At 39.4% G+C, this 18,438-nt stretch overlaps 1 protein-coding gene across 1 annotated transcript; it reads left to right on the top strand.

Annotated features, from left to right (window-relative positions):
- The first annotated feature begins 1,298 nt into the window (after positions 1–1,298).
- utp18 (UTP18 small subunit processome component) lies at positions 1,299–14,877 on the top strand. The gene is made up of 13 exons (XM_072674719.1): positions 1,299–1,502; positions 2,881–3,005; positions 3,183–3,278; positions 3,673–3,740; positions 3,866–3,984; positions 4,976–5,101; positions 5,890–6,064; positions 10,245–10,345; positions 11,249–11,339; positions 11,885–12,008; positions 12,220–12,394; positions 13,104–13,246; positions 14,520–14,877. The coding sequence occupies exons 1-13, from the start codon at positions 1,428–1,430 to the stop codon at positions 14,542–14,544; spliced, it is 1,443 nt and encodes a 480-aa protein (XP_072530820.1). The 5' UTR covers positions 1,299–1,427; the 3' UTR covers positions 14,545–14,877.
- The last annotated feature ends 3,561 nt before the right edge of the window (positions 14,878–18,438 follow it).

Here is an 18,438-nt window from a genome sequence, read left to right as displayed (position 1 = left end):
ATTTATTTATTGATTGATTTGTTTATTTATTTATTTACTATTATATTTATTTATTTAGTTTGTTAGTTAGTATTATTATTCTGCCGGATTTTCGCCCCGTATTTTGTCATGCAGTTTTCGAGGTATCCTCCCTTTCCAACTCCAGATTGTTCGGTCTGATTGTGTGACGTGGGCTTGTATACAGCTTTTGGATTGGATGCACGGTTTCCGCATAGCAACGGGTTTGTGTGGATCGTTTCCCCATGGAAATGCAGTAAACTTTTCATCAAAAAGTCAAACTACTGGTCACAACTTTCAAGCTACAAACACCAAGTATGGCAAAGTTATATAACTAAGAGTGTAGTTTTTGCTCTCCAGTACTGGCACCCCACATTTTACCAGACACCTATACCATAGTGACACCTTAGCAACCACCTAGCAACAGCTTAGTAACCAACACCAGAATCTGTTTTTGGTGTGGATGTTGCTGTTAAATGACTAAACTTCAACCAATTCCCCAGCTCAGAAATTCCACGTTTCTGTAGTAGCTCAGACTGGAACACAGAGGCTTGTGATTTTTTGTTACTTTTTAATAAGCAGTCGCATCTCACAGCAAAAATGAACTGAACATACAGCCTATGTCATCCAGCAGAGACAATTACCCTCCTTCTACTGAACATCAGAGACTCCTACTGGCCAGTAATTACAGCAGTCAACCACATTACTCTGATCATTACATATGAAGCATGTATCGTAAGATAATATACAACAGTTTCCCACCAGCAAATACAACTTTATGGTGGCGTTCATGTGCACCGATCTTGTAAATATGGCATTTCTGACATGATTTGAAGAAACAAAATGAATCTGAATCTGCTTAGAGAGCTTGCAGGGCAGGGGTGGCCTACTGCAGTATTCCTTACCTTTTACTGTTGATCCGGTTCTGCCTACAGGGGTCAAAAGGCCAAGCGGTTGGAGCACCAGGCTTTTGATGACAGGGTTGTGGGTTTTAATACCCGGGCTCAGCAAGCTGCCAGTGATGGGCTCTTGAGCAAGACCCTAAACTTGCTGACTAAAATGCAAACAATTCAAATTAGAAAATGAGTTACTCTAGAAACTCAGATTGGAATACAGGGGAAGAAATAAAAACATCAAGCCAAATCAATCAATCAATCAATCAATAATAAAAAAAAAAATTGATGAACGAGGCTGGTAATGTGAACATAGCCTTAGTGTTCCTCCAGGGCAGCAGGGGGCGCCCGTCTGAGGCGGGAACTCGTCTGCGGTGGGAGGCGAAGAAGTCAGGCTGGGGCCATGTGGTGTAAACATGGCGCTGAGAGCACACTGCACATAAACACACACCTCAGCTAAACTACAGCGAACTAAACTACACATCTGCACGAAAACAGTTAGAACAGCGGGTTAAGCAGACTGAGGCTGGATTAAAGATGATGGAGGAAGAGGAAGAGAGACTGCAGGAGCTGGTGTTCGGGGCTGAGGAGCAACTTTTGCAGAAACTAGAGGTACAACACCACTGTAAAGAAACTCCAATAATACTCATAAATACACATAATTTCACTCTTCTTACTGAGACTATAGCTACAACATCAGCATTATAGACATTACTGTAATTACTGATGAATACTCATAAATCCACTCTTACTGAGACTACAGCTAAAACATCAGCATTATAGACATTACTGTAATTACTGATAAATACTCATAAATCCACTCTTACTGAGACTACAGCTAAAACATCAGCATTATAGACATTACTGTAATTACTGATGAATACTCATAAATCCACTCTTACTGAGACTACAGCTAAAACATCAGCATTATAGACATTACTGTAATTACTGATGAATACTCATAAATCCACTCTTACTGAGACTACAGCTAAAACATCAGCATTATAGACATTACTGTAATTACTGATAAATACTCATAAATCCACTCTTACTGAGACTACAGCTAAAACATCAGCATTATAGACATTACTGTAATTACTGATGAATACTCATAAATCCACTCTTCTTACTGAGACTACAGCTAAAACATCAGCATTATAGAGACATTACTGTAATTACTGATAAATACTCAAATACACTCGTCTTACAAAGACTACAGCTAAAACAGCATTATAGCATCAGCAGTATAGAGAAGTATAATTGCAAAACTAAACAAAATAAACTCCACTGTACAGTGAACTACACGCTAAGGAAAAATTATTTTGTGTAGTACTGAAAAAGGGCTCAGTTTTTGGTGCTGTATAGAAACACATAAGGACATGCAGTTTTCCTCTAGTGCAAAGAACCATGTAAGCATCCAAATGGCTCTTAGAGCTGTCGCGGTTATAGAAACTTTATTTTAGGGCTGGGCGATATTGTACAAATACTATATCACAATATTTAATTATAAATATTTTTGTTGTGATACACAGTATTGATCACAATACATATAAATCACAGACTAAAAACATTAGTAGCCACAGATTCTTATAAACTACTATTGAGATCCTCTCCCGTACTGAATAGAGTAATTTTTATGCAACATCTGCTGCTCTTCATCTAGTTAAACCAGTCTAATTACACTGTTAGTAACAAAAACTGCAGCTGATCTGTTTTTATTAAGCACTAACAGTCTCCTCCATATGCTTTGAAAAGCCTATTGGTTTCACAATAAAAAAAATTCTCACGATACGATAAAATATTGCAATTTTGCCCATTTCTACTTTGTTTAACAAAGTTAAAAAATGTAGTTTGTTAAATCTGCCACATACAAAGTGTTTTAAGTTTTTCTGTACGGCAGTGTGTGTGAAGATTTCCAGAGAAACCCTGTTTTTTATGTGTTCCGTTTTGTGGTGTTTCTCTTGTTTCGTCCCCATCCTTGTCTGAATAGGAGAGAGATGAGGGCAGTCTGGAAGAAGCATCAAGTGACTCGGAGGAGGAGAACGAGTCTCGTCTTCAGGTTCCTGTAAAGCGAAAAGCAGCGTGGGAGGATGACGATGATGAGGAGGAGGAAGAGTGAGTCATGTTTACAGGGTTCTCCTGTCAGTCTATCAGAACAAAGCAGTAGCTGCCTTCTGTATACACAGATACACAGACTGCTTTACATTACATCTCTGCAGTTCACGCAGTGCTCAAACTTAGAGATGCTTCTCTTTTTATATGTCTGATGCAGCTCATTCTCACTGTTTTTAGGGTTGACATGACGCACCGGTTTCGCAAGGACTTTAAGAGGAGTGATGCAGAATCCAAAATGTCCAAACAGAAGCTCCAGCAGCGACTAAAGGAGCAGTAAGTTTGAGAAACAGAGTGATGTTCTGTTTCAGAGACAAAACGAGGCATTATTGTGTTAGACCAGAATTCAGATTTGGATATAGATCCAAGGTCAATAGGTCTCTTATTTGAGATCTGGACATCAAATGATTTCAAGTGTGACGGCCCAACTCAAAAATCTGGCTTTCTGTAGTAACTCACACTGGAACACAGGGGCTTGTGCTTCTTTTACTTCCTTGCAGACAAATTTTCACATTTTTAGTTTACTTTTTTTATTATTATGTTATGGAATTTATTGAGGTCAGAGTATTAAATTATTTGCTAAATTAGTGTACTGGAAAATTGTATTGATGCTTTTGATACTCTGTGCAACTCTCTTGTATCTTTTAATATTAAACAATGTTCCTCACAGGTTCCAGAAGGCAATGGGTGGAGCTCCTTCCTGGGCTGAGAGGAGTTTGAAGAAAAGTAAGAAGAAAGGTAATGTACTGATCAGTGTTTTCATGAGTGATTATTCTTCTAACTCATTAACTAAAGCTGACTTCATCGTATTTCTCTGGTCCGCTGAAATGCTTATTACTTTCTCGCCACTTTTTGTTTTAAAGGAGATGATGATGATGATGATGATAAAGAGGATGAAGAGGATGAGGAGGATGACGAGCTGTTAAAGAAGACTGGTAACTACGTTGGCTCCTCTGAAAGTCTCCCGAAAGGAACTATTAAGGTGCAGATTTTTACTAATTCTTTCCTTTTGTCTTTAATGTGATTGCGCTTCTGTTAGTAGAGTGACTCTTGAAGGCATGTTGGTTAGGAACGAAAGAATGTTGGATATTTGAGCAACCTAAAGGCATGGAGCACTAGTTCCATCAGTCTGGAAATGAAGGTGCTTCAAATGGTTTTCGTGCAGTGCCGTAGAATCAGATTTGCTTTAATAAGGAACCAGGTTTGTAGTATTTGAGTGTGAAGAACCTTTCATTTGGTTTAGACCCTTTCCATCAAGTGAAGATTCTTCAGAGCTTTAACCGGTTCTTCACACCCACACTTTCAGCTGAATTAGGGTATAATCGCGCCAGCAGTGATGTGTGGTGCAGCAAAGCATCTGGAAGTAGTTTCTTTTCCGTGAGAGATGTTGATTTCCAGTGTTAAAAGGCAGCACAAACGTTGGCAACGCAAAGTGGGTGGAGTTGGCATATATATATATATATATATATATATATATATATATATATATATATATATATATATATATATTTATTTATTTATATTAGTTCCTACTAGACATCGAGCAATATGGGGTTTTTCTATAAACAAAGCCGATGGCCGATATATGCTACCGATATCTTTACCAATACCGATTTTCCGCTATATTTGCATGCTAATGCACAACATTTTTGAGCTTAACATTGTAATTTATTGAACACTGACTTGGACTTCAATAGAAAACAAAGTCCTCAACCAACTGTGAATAAAACCCCAGATAGAAAGGTCGCGAGACTTTTAGAATAGATGATCCAATGATCATGAAGAACAAACCCAGAGTTTAATAGTGATTGCACAGTGAAGAGCTGCGGAATGATGTTTAAAGACAAAGCATTTCCCGCCAGGATTTTTATGTTTGGCAACCAAACTCAGCTCGTGTTTAGAAACTGCTGATGTAAAAACCCTTCAGGGCCTTCAGTGATTGCATTAACAGTGTGTTTCTCTCTGCTGTGTAGCTGAAGAAATGCTTGAACGCAAATAACGAGAATCCAGGCGAGGATCGACTGACCACAGTGCAGTTCCACCCCTCCGCTCAGGTTGTCATGACCGCTGGACTAGACCACACCATCTCACTGTTTCAGGTAATGGCCTCTATTTGAATCACAGGGAGTTGCATTAGCCGAAATGCTAATAATTTCCCTAATAAACTGGCAACGTAAGTAGCTGTAGTGTTAACGTTTGTCTTTGTAAAGAATAAAAGCCAAAATCTGGAGAAATTTAAGGTTTTAATAACTTAAATGGTTGAGATGAAGATATTTAAAGGTAAAGGTGCACGTATTTGTCACTGTACAGTGTACAGCGAAATGTGTCCTCCGCATTTAACCCATCTGGTAGTGAACACACACTCACACACACACACACACACATGTGTTAGGGGCAGTGTGTACACACACACACCCAGAGTGGTGGGCAGCCAACTCCAGCACCCGGGGAGCAGAGAGGGTAAAGGGCCTTGCTCAAGGACCCAACAGTGGCAGCTTGCCGAGCCCGGGAATCGAACCCACAACCCTGTTATCAATATCCCGGAGCTCTAACCGCTGAGCCACCACTGCCCCATTTTGAGTGGTTATAAAGCTCATCTCTCAACCAGGAATCACAACACAGTCATTGTCTTTCCTTTTATATGTAAAAACCTTTTATATGTAATGTCGATGATAAAATAGTGGGACTGTTTAGCTGTAAAAATAGATTTTAGACCTTCACTGAACTCTCAACAATTTGATGTAATAACTTAAAGGAGCTTTAAGTTAAGTTTGGTTCCTTTACACTTTTCAAATGTCTGGTTCTTGGAAGGAAAGCCAAATGCCATTAGTTTTTATTACAGAGTTAATACATAGCAGTGAAAGTCACACATTACTGTTGTTTTCAGGTCGATGGGAAGACCAATCCTAAGATCCAGAGCATCCACCTGGAGAGGTTTCCTGTGAATAAGGCCTGCTTCAGTGCTAATGGTGAACAGGTGGTGGCCACAGGAATGAAAAACAAGCTCTTTTACATCTATGACATGATTGAGGGGAAGGTTATCCCTGTACCCAGAGTCCGAGGTAAGCGCACACTTCAGGAAGACGCCACTCCTGCACTTCAATTCACAGCGATGTTGTCTTTCTACCACAGGAGTACTGAAGGTTAAACAGTTTGGGGGGGGGGGTTACTGACCCCAGATGCATTCAGGCAGCCAAAACATGTTTGATGTCTGATGTGTGCTTCTTCAGTCTACAGCAGGAGATGCTGGGCTAATGTTGCTAACAAACAATGGACCTTGCCTGTCACCAATGTTGTCAGTCATCTCAACATCTCAACCTGTCCTTCAAAGCACATACAGATCTTCAGTTGTTTGGTGCAGACAAATCAACTAACAAATCTACCTTAAATGATGCAACAGCTGTGGTTGGTGTGGCGCAACAGATAACACCACTACCTGACAGTGAGCTACTACACCATGTGGGAGACTGGGGTTCGATTCCCGGTCTGGGTGGCTGTGCTGCGCTACACCAATAAGAGTCCTTGGGCAAGACTCCTAACACTACATTGGCCCTCCTCTGTAATACCAGTAACCATGTAAGTCGCTCTGGATAAGAGCGTCAGCTAAATGCCGTAAATGTAAATGTAAATGTAATGTAAGTTACATACTGGCAGTAGTACATGTCTGATACTGCAACACCATTTAAGATGGAATGGAAATTTGTATGAGAAGCCAACATTTGCTTCTTATGTGGGATAAGGGCTGGGCAATATGGACAAAAAAAAATCATATCTCAATATATTTTGTTGAATGGTGATATACGATACAAAATTAAATACATGGTGAAAAATAATGGGAACAAAATATTTTATGAACATTATATAAACACCCCGTGTCATCATCCATGCCATGTTCTGTAAAAAAAATGAGTTTAAATTCTAACGTTAAATACAACTTTGTTAAATGGAAGCTAATTTAGGCCTAATGAAATATGATTAACACCTCAGTGTACACTAGTGATTAAATTAAAGTTTGTAAAAAATAAGTTAGTAGGGCTATGTAAAATTCTTTTTTTTTTTTTTTTTTTTTTTTTTTTTTTTTTTTTTTTTTTAAAAGGAGGGTGTACATTGGCTTTACATTGTATGCTGTAGCTAATTTAATAGAGGATGTTTTTTTATGAAATAAGTAACAAATACGTAAATGCATGCAGTTAAATAAACTCACTTTAACTGCTTAATTCCTCTATTAATGCTTTGAAAAATATAACAGTACAGCAGTTGACGGTAGTTTGTTCAAATATGCACTTTACCAACTGACAGATAAAGTCGATGCCCAAAATATTGCATCCTGACCATATCTGTCCTTGAGGCAAAATGTTTTTTTTTTACTTTCGCGAGCCGGTTGGAAAGGGTCTGTCTGACTGGAAAGTACGTGTAAGACCCTATTGCTCTACTGTTGAGACTGGGAGCAGACCTTTTGCTATGTAGTAAACTACCACCTCAGTAATACCACACCACCTCGTGCTTTTCTTTTCGTAAGGCACAGCGTTAGCAAAGGGGGCTTGGCAACACTGTCTGAACTGTGAGCAGAGCGAAGCAGACAAGCTGAGCAGAGCACAGACTCCTAATTAGAGGACACAATCTACGTCTCCTACAGAACACAAAGCACACAGGTTTTGGGCCATGTTTGGTTCGGTTGACATTTTCTCAGGAAGTCAGAAAGTGAGAGACCCAGTCTTTCTATAATCTGCTACAACTTTAAAAGTCATGTAGTGTAGCCATAGCAAAACAAATGTCCTACTAAGGCTATGTTCAGACTGCAGGCAGATCGGATGCGTTTCTGAAATCAGATCTGGTCAGATGACCGCCTGCACTGTTTTTTGCTCCGGACACTATAAACCTGTCTGCATGGGTTGCTGTGGTAGCAACGTAGGCGCAAACAAGCTGCTTTCATATGCGGAAGCAGGAGAGATGGAGGTCGCTCTGGGTTTGACGGGGTCTGTTGTGAGTGGTGCGAAAGAAAATGTGAAATCAGATTCAAGCGTCCAAGACTGAGACCCATCTGTACAAATCTGAGTGCAATCTGGATACAATCTGAACAAAGCCTAATTGATTAATTAGTCTATTAACCCAACAAACGTTTCCACAGTATAGTCTATCCACGACATTTTGCTGAATGCTAAAAAACAAAACAACAAAACAAAAAAACCTAACTAAGCTTTGAGCTTTGAAAGATTTTTCAAACAAATAGAGTGAAGATTTTGGGTGTGTGTGTTTACAGAGATGAGGTTGGTCACAGTCTATGTATGGGTTTGTTAGCATCGTTAACCTAGCATCTCAATTGTAATCTAAATAAGCTTGTCTTGACTGATCGACTGTAACTGGTGTCAGTGGATATGTTCAGTTGACTGAACTACTGCTTTAAATTTGACATCTGAATTAGTAAGGTACACTAGAAACCCTTGTGTTTACAGAGCTGCACACACTGCTGCTGGTGTCGTAGTCATCTTACAGAAGGACCATTTAAGACCCAATACGTTAGCCAGCCGATGTAACTAGCATGCTACTCGTAAATGGTCCACCCCCTTGACTGTATTTGTTATTATGCTACTAGTTAGGCAGTCGAGCTGATCCCCCTTCCATTGTATTAGCTAGCATGCTATTGCTTTGTCATGACACCGGCATTCTGGCGCATCATAACCTGTTGGAGAGGTGCTGAGCAATGCTGAAAGCCACTGATTCTGCATTGCATTAAAATAACAAGAATTAGAATTGAAATGTACACAGTGCGGCGGGCAGTGTAAAGTCTAAGATAAACAGTGTGTTATCAGCTATCGCAGCTTATCTCACTTCGTGCCATAGTCAGCTCATAACAGATGATCCATTTTCATTCAATGACCTTGAAGATTTTCTTCTTCAGTGTACAGTAGCCTTTTTTTTTTACTGGGGGGTTCATCTGCAAACGTTAAATGTTAGATAGAAAAAATATATACATATATTTTGGAGGTCCTAATTAGTAGCAGTTATGGCCTTATTTGTTGCAAACAGCAAGTGCAGTGTTTCGACACCTTGCTTTACAATCTGAATGAAAATGAAAAGGTCATGTGACTGTCCCGTAAAAGCTTTTATTAAGTCGATATAATAACGTTTAGATATAATATTTTAAATTTTTCTCCGTCCTTTGGAACTGCAGACTGCTGATCTGCCAAGTTCATAAAGTTTTAACCTCAAATGCTTCAAAATGAGAGATTATCTCATGTGTTAACACGACATATGACATTTCCACACCCTCACAAACTTTAAAAGAGTTGCGATGTCACTATTGTCAAAAAAAAAAAAGGAAAAAAGGTCACAGCAATTCTGTGCTATTATTGCTTATTATTTTGCAAATCATATCATTTTTCTTTCAGTTGAATATTAGACAGCGGTTGTTGTTTTGACCACTGACTGGTCACCAGACGACACTGGAGCAATGATTCGACCGCTTAACAAGATTGAATCTTTTTCCCGATTCGTTTGTTTCATTTGCTTCAATCTCTCAAAATCCCCACTCATGCCCTCAGTATAAGACTATATAAACAATAACTTATAATAATAATGATTTTTTTTTTCTGTTTTTATATTTGAACATCTCAACATTTAAAGCATGTACCTGGTGCCTTTATTTCCTGGTTGGATCCAAACTGTGTCCTTAGCTGTCCTTGGCTGTGTGACAACAGTTGATTTACATAGGTTTGTATTTGAAACCTGTATTTATTGAAGTCAGCCATGGACCCAAACTGATTGGTTGGTTTAGCTTCTATTGCATTTTAAAAGTAATAGGGTCTAATTTAAGTGGGACACTTGGAGACTATTTAAAGGTCTCAGTCCCTGCATCTGGTCCCCACATATGCATGCTGTAAATATGATGCATAAATATGGTATTATTTGTTTAGCTTTGTTGATGACGTTTTGGCACCTCTTCACCAAATAAACACCCTTGCACATCATGTGCTGTTATGGTTTGCCATCAGCTTTTCGAAGCAAGTCGTAGCCTTGTTGAGGCACACCTGTGAGCAAGGTGTGACGCTGCCAATTAATTTAAAATGCTGACCTGCTGCACATTTAGTATGTTTTTACACTCAAAGTTGCTGCAGGTTGTGGATGTGGATGTCTGTCCTATCAAATACTTATGCATTGAAAATACCTGGATCAGCTCCAATCCAACACTAGGGTTTGTGTTTTACTCTGTTAGTCTAAGCAGTTGTCCCCTCCTCTCCGCAGGCCTGAATGAGCAGCGGGTGAAGGAGTTTGAAGTTTCTCCAGACGGAGAGTTTCTGCTTTTCACAGGATCCTCAGGATACCTCCATCTCATGACCATGAAGGTACTATATATAACGTATGCCCCTGTTCTTTTAGGCTCATTAAAAATCTATTCTTCTTTTGTTTTTCTTTATAACTTGCTTAAAACAAACCAGGAAATGCACACGTTAGAGTTTAAAAAGATACTTACTTATAAGGTACCCCCCCTTTAAATAGCATATTTTGTTGACTTTCAAAAAAATAAATAAGTAAACAAATCAAATCTTCCACAGGAAACACATTTTAACTATTTTTCTGCACACTTAATTACACATATCTACACATTTCTATTTTATTGTGCCAGTATGTTTGCACATTTCTTACTTAGTGTTTTTTTTTTCTTATTGTGTTAAATTAAGGAAAAACATTAATAATGCTTTAGAATATGCAGAAGTATAGAATGTGAACATATCTGCACTTCAGGATAAGATAATAAACACATGTAATTTGAGCAGGGGTGCCCAGATTTGTTCTAGATTATTTGAGCTCATTATGTCAAGAAGGCAAGAAATTCTAGTGTGTATTTTTTTCATACTTTATACAGCTGTATTTTTCAGCCATTTCCAGCCTCTTTATCTTTTGGAATTCACAGATCTTAAGCCATTTGTCACTGAAAGTAACATTACTTTCCAGTTTTGTTTTAAGTATTGTGTCATGCGTCCTTTCTTTACTAGCATTTTTATATTTTGTATAGAATCCCTTTTGTAAAACTGGGATCGATTGAATCCAATAAACTTAGTGATTTCATTATCAGGTGGGTCGACACATAATCCAGTTAACCAGGTCTGATTCTGCTCACTGTAATGACACATAGTGTCAGTGTTTTTTAGACACTGACAGTATCCATTATGCACTCAGAAAAGCATAGTGTGAAGCTTTACAGTTTCTTTAATGTGTGTGTGTGTGTGTGTGTGTGTGTGTTGCAGACAAGGGAGGTGGTGCGAAGCATGAAGATTAACGGCAATGTGTGCGCGACAGCGTTTACCGGCGACGGCAGTAAGATCTTCACCAATTCAGGTACGTCCTAATAAACAGCGACTAATCACAGCATTATTACACAGATTATCAAACGGTAAAGGCTCACATTTAAGGAGAGTTCACTCCCTGTAGAAGCTCCTGTTCAAGCAACATGTAGCATTAAAAAAACAAACAAAAAAAACCTTCAAATAACAACTTAAAATTCTATTAATGATAACTGACTTGTAATAGTGCCAAAAGTGTCTGTCAATGCCACTCCAGGCTCGGCACATTACTAACTGCACTATGTACTGTAGTGAACGATAGTCAACATTGGGAGTAGCTTAGTATAAGGAAGCTCCTCCTCCCGTTTACCCAAGTTTTGACCTAAAGGCAAAACATGGACATGCTGCTGCAAAAACTGTGTTATGAATGAACATAGGTTTCATTTCTTCTCTTCCCCAGCAAAAACAAGCCTCTCTGTAGCCTATTGGTAATTGGAGTCATTTATAGTAAATCTGTCCACATTACTGGATGTAAGATACATATTTTTTTGTATCTCAGGTTGTGTAACATAGGTATATAATTGTGTCTGTGTGTTTCAGATGAAGGTGAGGTGTTTATCTGGGACGTGCGGAGCAGTAAATGTGTAAACAAATTTGTGGATGATGGGTGTGTGAGGGGGACGTCCTTGGCCGTGTCACGGGATGGTCTCTATGTGGCTTGTGGGTGAGTTTCGTCTCTAGTGTTTAATAAAATGAAAAAGAAATTCAAAATAAAATAAAAAGTAATATGACAAAATGAAAGCAGCTCTGCTGCAGGCTGTGCTCGTGGTAAATGCACATTGCACACCTCCCTGTACGGCGGAAGGATTGAACCATTCAGCACTGAACTAGTACTGAGTTAGTACTGAATGTGTGCATCTGTGTGTGTCTGTTAGGTCTCAGTCTGGTGTAGTGAACGTTTACTCCCAGAAGACGTGTCTGCAGGACCCTGCTCCAAAGCCCCTGAAAGCAGTCATGAATCTGCTAACGGCCGCCACCTCGCTGCGATTCAACCCAAACTCTGAGATTTTAGCCATCGCCTCCCGTGCCGAGGACGAAGCCAACCGGCTGGTAAAACACAAACACACTGCTGTTTAAAATCTGTGGCTACAACGACTAATCGTCCTCAACACATCCTTTAGTTAAAAACAAGTGCTGTATGATGTTCATATGCCACGCTTATTCTGAGAGACTGAAAGACAGGAAGTGTGGTGCTCTGTTATAGTCATACAGTGGCATGCAAACGTTTGGGCACCCCTGGTTGAGAATTTCCCCCACTGTGGGACTAATAAAGGGTTATCTTATCTTACTGGGAATAGTTACGTACTGAGGAGAAGATGAACTGATCTCCATAAGGCAGTAAAATTTATATAAAATAATTAAAAGTAAGATTAGTGTATTAGCTATTCCCATTAAGTAGTTCGGGCACCCATGGTCAGACGTTTTGCATTCCACCGTAAGATCCACATGGTCATTTTTGCGGACTGTAATTCGCTACAGGAAGCGTAGGGGGTGCTATAGAAGAAGAAATTGCTGTTGTCACAGTTGTGACTTTCAATAATGGTGGCAGACAGACAGTAGCTGACAAAGGTGTAGTTTGAAGGGTTTATAGTGGCTGTTACAGTTGCAGGAATTGAGTCACATGATCAAACTGTTTATCTGAAGGAATAGCTTTAAAAGATTTCAGTGAAGTTGAACCTAAGATTATACAATTTTGATCATCTTATTATGACTAGAGTCTTGTTAATTTAGGTCTCCCTATTCCGTTTCATCCCTCCAGGTCCACATTCCAAGCTTTACAGTCTTCTCCAACTTTCCAATATTTCGGAAAAAGACCATCTACCGCTCCCACTGTCTGGACTTCTCCCCCAACAGCGGTTTTTACTCTGTGGCCAACAACAAGGGTCACGCTGTTCTTTTTAGGTAAGAAACGCTGAGCTGCACTGCTGATGTATGTACAGGGTCAACTTGTGCTGCACCAAACAACTCCTTATTAATGCTAATATTAATGCTAATATCAAGTCGATTCTATAGACCATAGTAGGGTGACTACCGTACCCAGACATTAAAAGAACTTTAAACTACAAGTGAGACTAGAAGCAGTAACTACGGCTCTTCTGCAGCTGTTTTGCATATGCTTATTTACGCAACGCACTTACAGGTCTGAGCAAATGTGCTTTCTGTCCTGAATCAAACAGAATTTTAATTTATTTAAGCATCTTAGCAGTACATGTTTTTAATATCTGTATGTGTTCATCTCTGAGCTGCTAGAACACACGTTTACAAGTTACAATTTTAGAATGTAGTAAATGTGCATAATTGGTATGTTGAATTGTCCGAATCACGCCCTCATCTCTAAGCCAAGAAATCACAGTTGTCGTTGAAAACCGTGCAGCCCTAGGGTGAACATTATTTAAATTAAATGATGCTCTGAATGTAATGGCATGTACTGTAGAGCTGGATTCAGTCCAGAGAGATTTTATGGAGAATACTTTTGATATATAATAAGTTTATACTATTAAGTAATGAAAATGTTTATTAAATTGAGTAGCAGTAAGGTACATTTTGAGGATGGCCCTCATTTTTTCATAGAGTAATAAAATGAGAAAAAAGTAGAAAATCAAATAAACAGTCTACTGAAATAAAAAGTATAAATAATAAATAAATGAATAGAAATTGCCGAAGGAAAAAATATATATTTACATGTTGTATACACGGTTGATCATAATGATTATCTTCAGACCGTCAGGTCCATAGTTGTTTGGACAGTGGCACAATTTTTGTAATTGTCCTCATTGGATTTTAAATGAGGTAATCAGGATGTGACTGACGTGCAGGCTTTCAAGGTGTTTAACAAAAATACTGCATTCTCTATTTAGGAATTACAGCCATTTTAACACCATCAACTCCATTTTCACAAGCAGAAAAGCATTTAGACAAACTATTATTTTTAATAACTGGAAGCAAATCGCTTACAGTCAACGGCTGCCTGAATTTTTTGCCAGGCATTTTCTGCAGCCTGCTTGTTTGTTGGCCTTTCTGCCTTCAGACAGGACAGGTAGCACCTGGCCATGAAACTGCTCATCTGTCCCGTTGTCCAACTACTTTTGTAAAGATGGAGGGGAGTGAATAATGAAATGTTTTTTGTTTTTGTGGTATTTGTTGTTTTGCTGACTGTTTTCTTGTATTTATTAAGGCTGCTGCATTATAAAGACTTCTGAAGATCTCCACGGACGACATGAACTTTGTATCACTTTCCGAAGTTTGTTTTCTGGACCCTGGAGTCTCAAAGAATCTGTTATTCTCTGATGACTGACTGTGGTGAAAACAACCAGCAGCAGCTTGGTTAGCTCCTTGTGGAGCATGCGCACACACACACACAGTTCATCAAACTGCTGAGACCTGCGGTAAATTACAGATAATGAGAAGCTTTGGATGTGAGGATGCTCTAATTGGTTTCAGTGTGGTTTACCTGTGCTTGAATAGGTTTAAGCGAGAATAAAAACAAAGTGTATGTTTAAGTGTACATTTTAATAAAATATCTTTCAAACAAAGGCATTCTTTGATTCTTTGTATTTTTGTTCTATATAAAAGTACTTAAAGGCAGGGAACAAACCAAGCCATCCATGAAGCAGATACCATATGTTTACCACTAATGTTCACAGCCCTTAAACAGTATTGCATTAAGATGCAAATCCCTCCAATAACCACAGCCTGTCTACAGAACAACACTCTACATCACTGTGGTTGAATGGTTGAATGGATGGGGCTAAACTGCGGTAGGCTGAATGGGCGGAGCTAAACTGCTGTAGGCTGAATGGGCGGGGCTAAACTGCTGTAGTCTGAATGAGTGGGGCTAAACTGCTGTAGGCTGAATAGTCAAAGCAACAGTGTTGCAGGTTGAATGGGTGGTCATGTAAATAAGATATTCACATCACATCCATGACAAAGTCAAAGTGGGAGCTTTAGCAGTTTGGTTAATAGAGGGTATGTCTGTATACATTTACTCTTTAAGACAACTTTACATAACTGTAAGATGACTTAATGAGATCGGACATAACTCATCAACTCTATTCAGGATCTAAACATTCTTCTCTCTGTGTGTTTGAACAGGGCCTTTGTCTTTCTGACGCTGTTTCATGTGGTGCGAGACAGAAAGGACGTCCTCACATGGGTGTGTTTGAGGCACAATGACAGGATTATAATGGAGCCTCAGTTGTATAGGAATTTAACACTGTTTCTACGCCTAGCTGGAGTATTACAGCTTTAGTTACCTTTTTAGTTTGTTTTTTCATTTCAGCTTGATGTGGAGCTCTGGACAGATGGAGCTGCACCCAATACCTCTGGGATGAACACAAGCTATGTACTAATCTTAATAGTGCCAGTTTGGCAGGTGAGTACCTGGGGCGGGTTCTGCTGAGCTGAACAGCCCTCCTATCTGGGTTGATGCTGGTGTAAGATCAGCGCTGACTGGATGTCCCTGCTGCCTGCCCTCAAGATCATTGCCACCATCCTGGAGACATCTGCATATGCCATTCACCCTCCGGCTGAGTCAGAGAATCTGAACAGCAAGCTCCACTCATCCTCCTGATAAGACTGATCCCTGCACAGACTCACAGACTAAAAACTATTACTGCTATCATAACTAATCTTACAAAGTAGTTCTTTACACATGCATGATAACGTGGCAAATACTGATTTAATCACTGTTCCCCAGATAAGACGTCTAATGTTAATCTGCAATTTAAGTACTTTTATATTATATATAATTTTTTTTTATATCTTTTTGAGTACTGTATGTCCAATAAATACAATATGTCCATAATTCTTGCTTTTGTGGTCACTTGTTTTGCTACCTGGTGTCAACCAGAGGAGAAGGAGGAGTTCCCCTTTTGAGTCTTGGTTCCTTTCGAGGTTTCTTCCTCCTGATCTGAGGGATTTTTTCCTTCCTCTGTTGCCATTGGCTTGCTCATTTGTGGCTCAGGCACAGATCTCAGTAAAGATGCTTTATGATCATGCCTGTACTTAAAAGAGCTACATAAATAAACTGGATCTCAAACAGGACAGTGACCCCAAACACACATCAGATGTGGCTGTGGAATAGATAAAGCAGGCTAACAAGTCCTGACCTCAACCATATTAAAAATATGTGGACTGTGCTTAACAATCATTTTCACAAATGTCTTCTTAAAAAAATTTAAAGATCTTAAGATAAAAACTAAGAGGTTCTTAAGAAAGTTCTCAAATGCAATTCTCACATCCTTTAATGCAAAATCTCACAGTCTAACATCAGAATCAATGCAAAATACGATTTTAATTTTTCCAATATCCAGTTAAAAACATGCGTTGGAGAGAAAAATGGAGGAAAACAGAATCAAAATAAGCGTTCAAAGATTTTAAGTAAACAGGAGCTAGAAGTGGATTTTCTTGCTGACAATAACAGTGCTTAATCCGGTTAAATTAGACATTCATTAAATTAGAAAACGTCTTTAGAAAATGGGAAAAGATTTTGGATGAATAGCATTTTATCCTTTTTTTCTTAAGCATGAAGTTAACGAGAGAAAAAATAAGAGTCAGTGTGCAGCTTGTAGGCGTGTTTTTGACCCTGTATGTATAAAGTGTGCTCTAATTTCTAGATAGTTACACAGCTAAAACACAAAACCTGTTTTTTTTTTCGTGAAAAAATATGCCTCTGTTTTTTTTAGCTAGCTGCTAATGCTAAAGCTTTGTCCTGGAGCCTCTCACAGACAGGGGCGGTTTATCATTTGGGGTTCGGTTGTTTGGATAATTTGACAGTTATTTCTTATTTTTTAGTTTAGAAGTTAAAAATAATAATAAAATAAAAATATGTATACATAAATAATAATCATAAAAATATGTGTATGTTGGGGCCTGTGGTCACTCCATCAGCTGTAGCTTCACCTTCGCGCTTTTCATGGCGAGGGTGTGTATTGAGTGCACGGCAATGCCCACCGGTACAAGTGTGTAGACCACTGTTGTAGACTCGCCTCCAGCTGCCAAAAAAAACGAAACACACCTACACACTGGTGCAGCCTGCCGGACTCACTCTGCCACTTTACTTACTGCAGCCAAACCCTATTCTCTCACACACACCCTTACTTTCTGCACACACACAAAACCTGGAGGAGCTGGTCAGCTTAGCTTAAAGACAAGGCCGTCAGCAGCAGCAGCAGCAGCAGAGACACTTTACTCCTCTTCCTCAGCTTCATCCTCCACCGGCTGATTCAGACAGAGGTAAGTGTTTGGTGTTTCTGTAGTTTCTGTCGTACAAAACCTCTCAACCGAAAATGGCAGCGTTACAGGAGGAAGAAAGAACCGAGCTTTTAATGATGTTTTATTTTTTCTCACGGACTATTTTATTCAGACTACTTATCTTAAAATGTTGGTTAATGTTCATGATGTGTTGCTTAGAAGGACAGCAGGTTAGAAGTACAGCAGGTTAGAAGGACAGCAGGTTAGAAAGACAGCAGGTTAGAAAGACAGCAGGTTAGAAGGACAACAGGTTAGAAGGACAGCAGGTTAGAAAGACACCAGGTTAGAAGGACAGCAGGTTAGAAGGACAGCAGGTTAGATGGACAGCAGGTTAGAAAGACAGCAGGTTAGAAAGACAGCAGGTTAGAAGGACAACAGGTTAGAAGGACAGCAGGTTAGAAAGACACCAGGTTAGAAGGACAGCAGGTTAGAAAGACAGCAGCTTAGAAGTACAGCAGGTTAGAAGGACAGCAGGTTAGATGGACAGCAGGTTAGAAAGACAGCAGCTTAGAAGTACAGCAGGTTAGAAGGACAGCAGGTTAGAAAGACAGCAGCTTAGAAGTACAGCAGGTTAGAAGGACAGCAGGTTAGAAGGACAGCAGGTTAGAAAGACAGCAGCTTAGAAGTACAGCAGGTTAGAAGGACAGCAGGTTAGATGGACAGCAGGTTAGAAAGACAACAGGTTAGAAGGACAGCAGGTTAGAAGGACAGCAGGTTAGAAAGACAGCAGGTTAGAAAGACAGCAGGTTAGAAGGACAGCAGGTTAGAAGGACAGCAGGTTAGAAAGACAGCAGGTTAGAAAGACACCAGGTTAGATGGACAGCAGGTTAGAAAGACAGCAG

The sequence above is a fragment of the Salminus brasiliensis genome, chromosome 3, assembly GCF_030463535.1.
Source record: "Salminus brasiliensis chromosome 3, fSalBra1.hap2, whole genome shotgun sequence".
In the NCBI taxonomy this organism is placed as follows: domain Eukaryota; kingdom Metazoa; phylum Chordata; class Actinopteri; order Characiformes; family Bryconidae; genus Salminus; species Salminus brasiliensis.
Note: the sequence above shows the minus strand (reverse complement) of the source record. Positions and strands in the feature narration are given on the sequence as shown.

What these genes read in the sequence shown, in the direction of transcription:
- utp18 (XM_072674719.1), top strand. Translation starts at nt 1,428, where the DNA reads ATGATGGAGGAAGAGGAAGAGAGACTGCAGGAGCTGGTGTTCGGGGCT. An exon ending in TCCCGAAAGGAACTATTAAG is followed by an intron (nt 3,985 to 4,975) that starts GTGCAGATTTTT and finishes TCTGCTGTGTAG; the next exon opens with CTGAAGAAATGCTTGAACGC. An exon ending in TAAGATCTTCACCAATTCAG is followed by an intron (nt 11,340 to 11,884) that starts GTACGTCCTAAT and finishes TGTGTGTTTCAG; the next exon opens with ATGAAGGTGAGGTGTTTATC.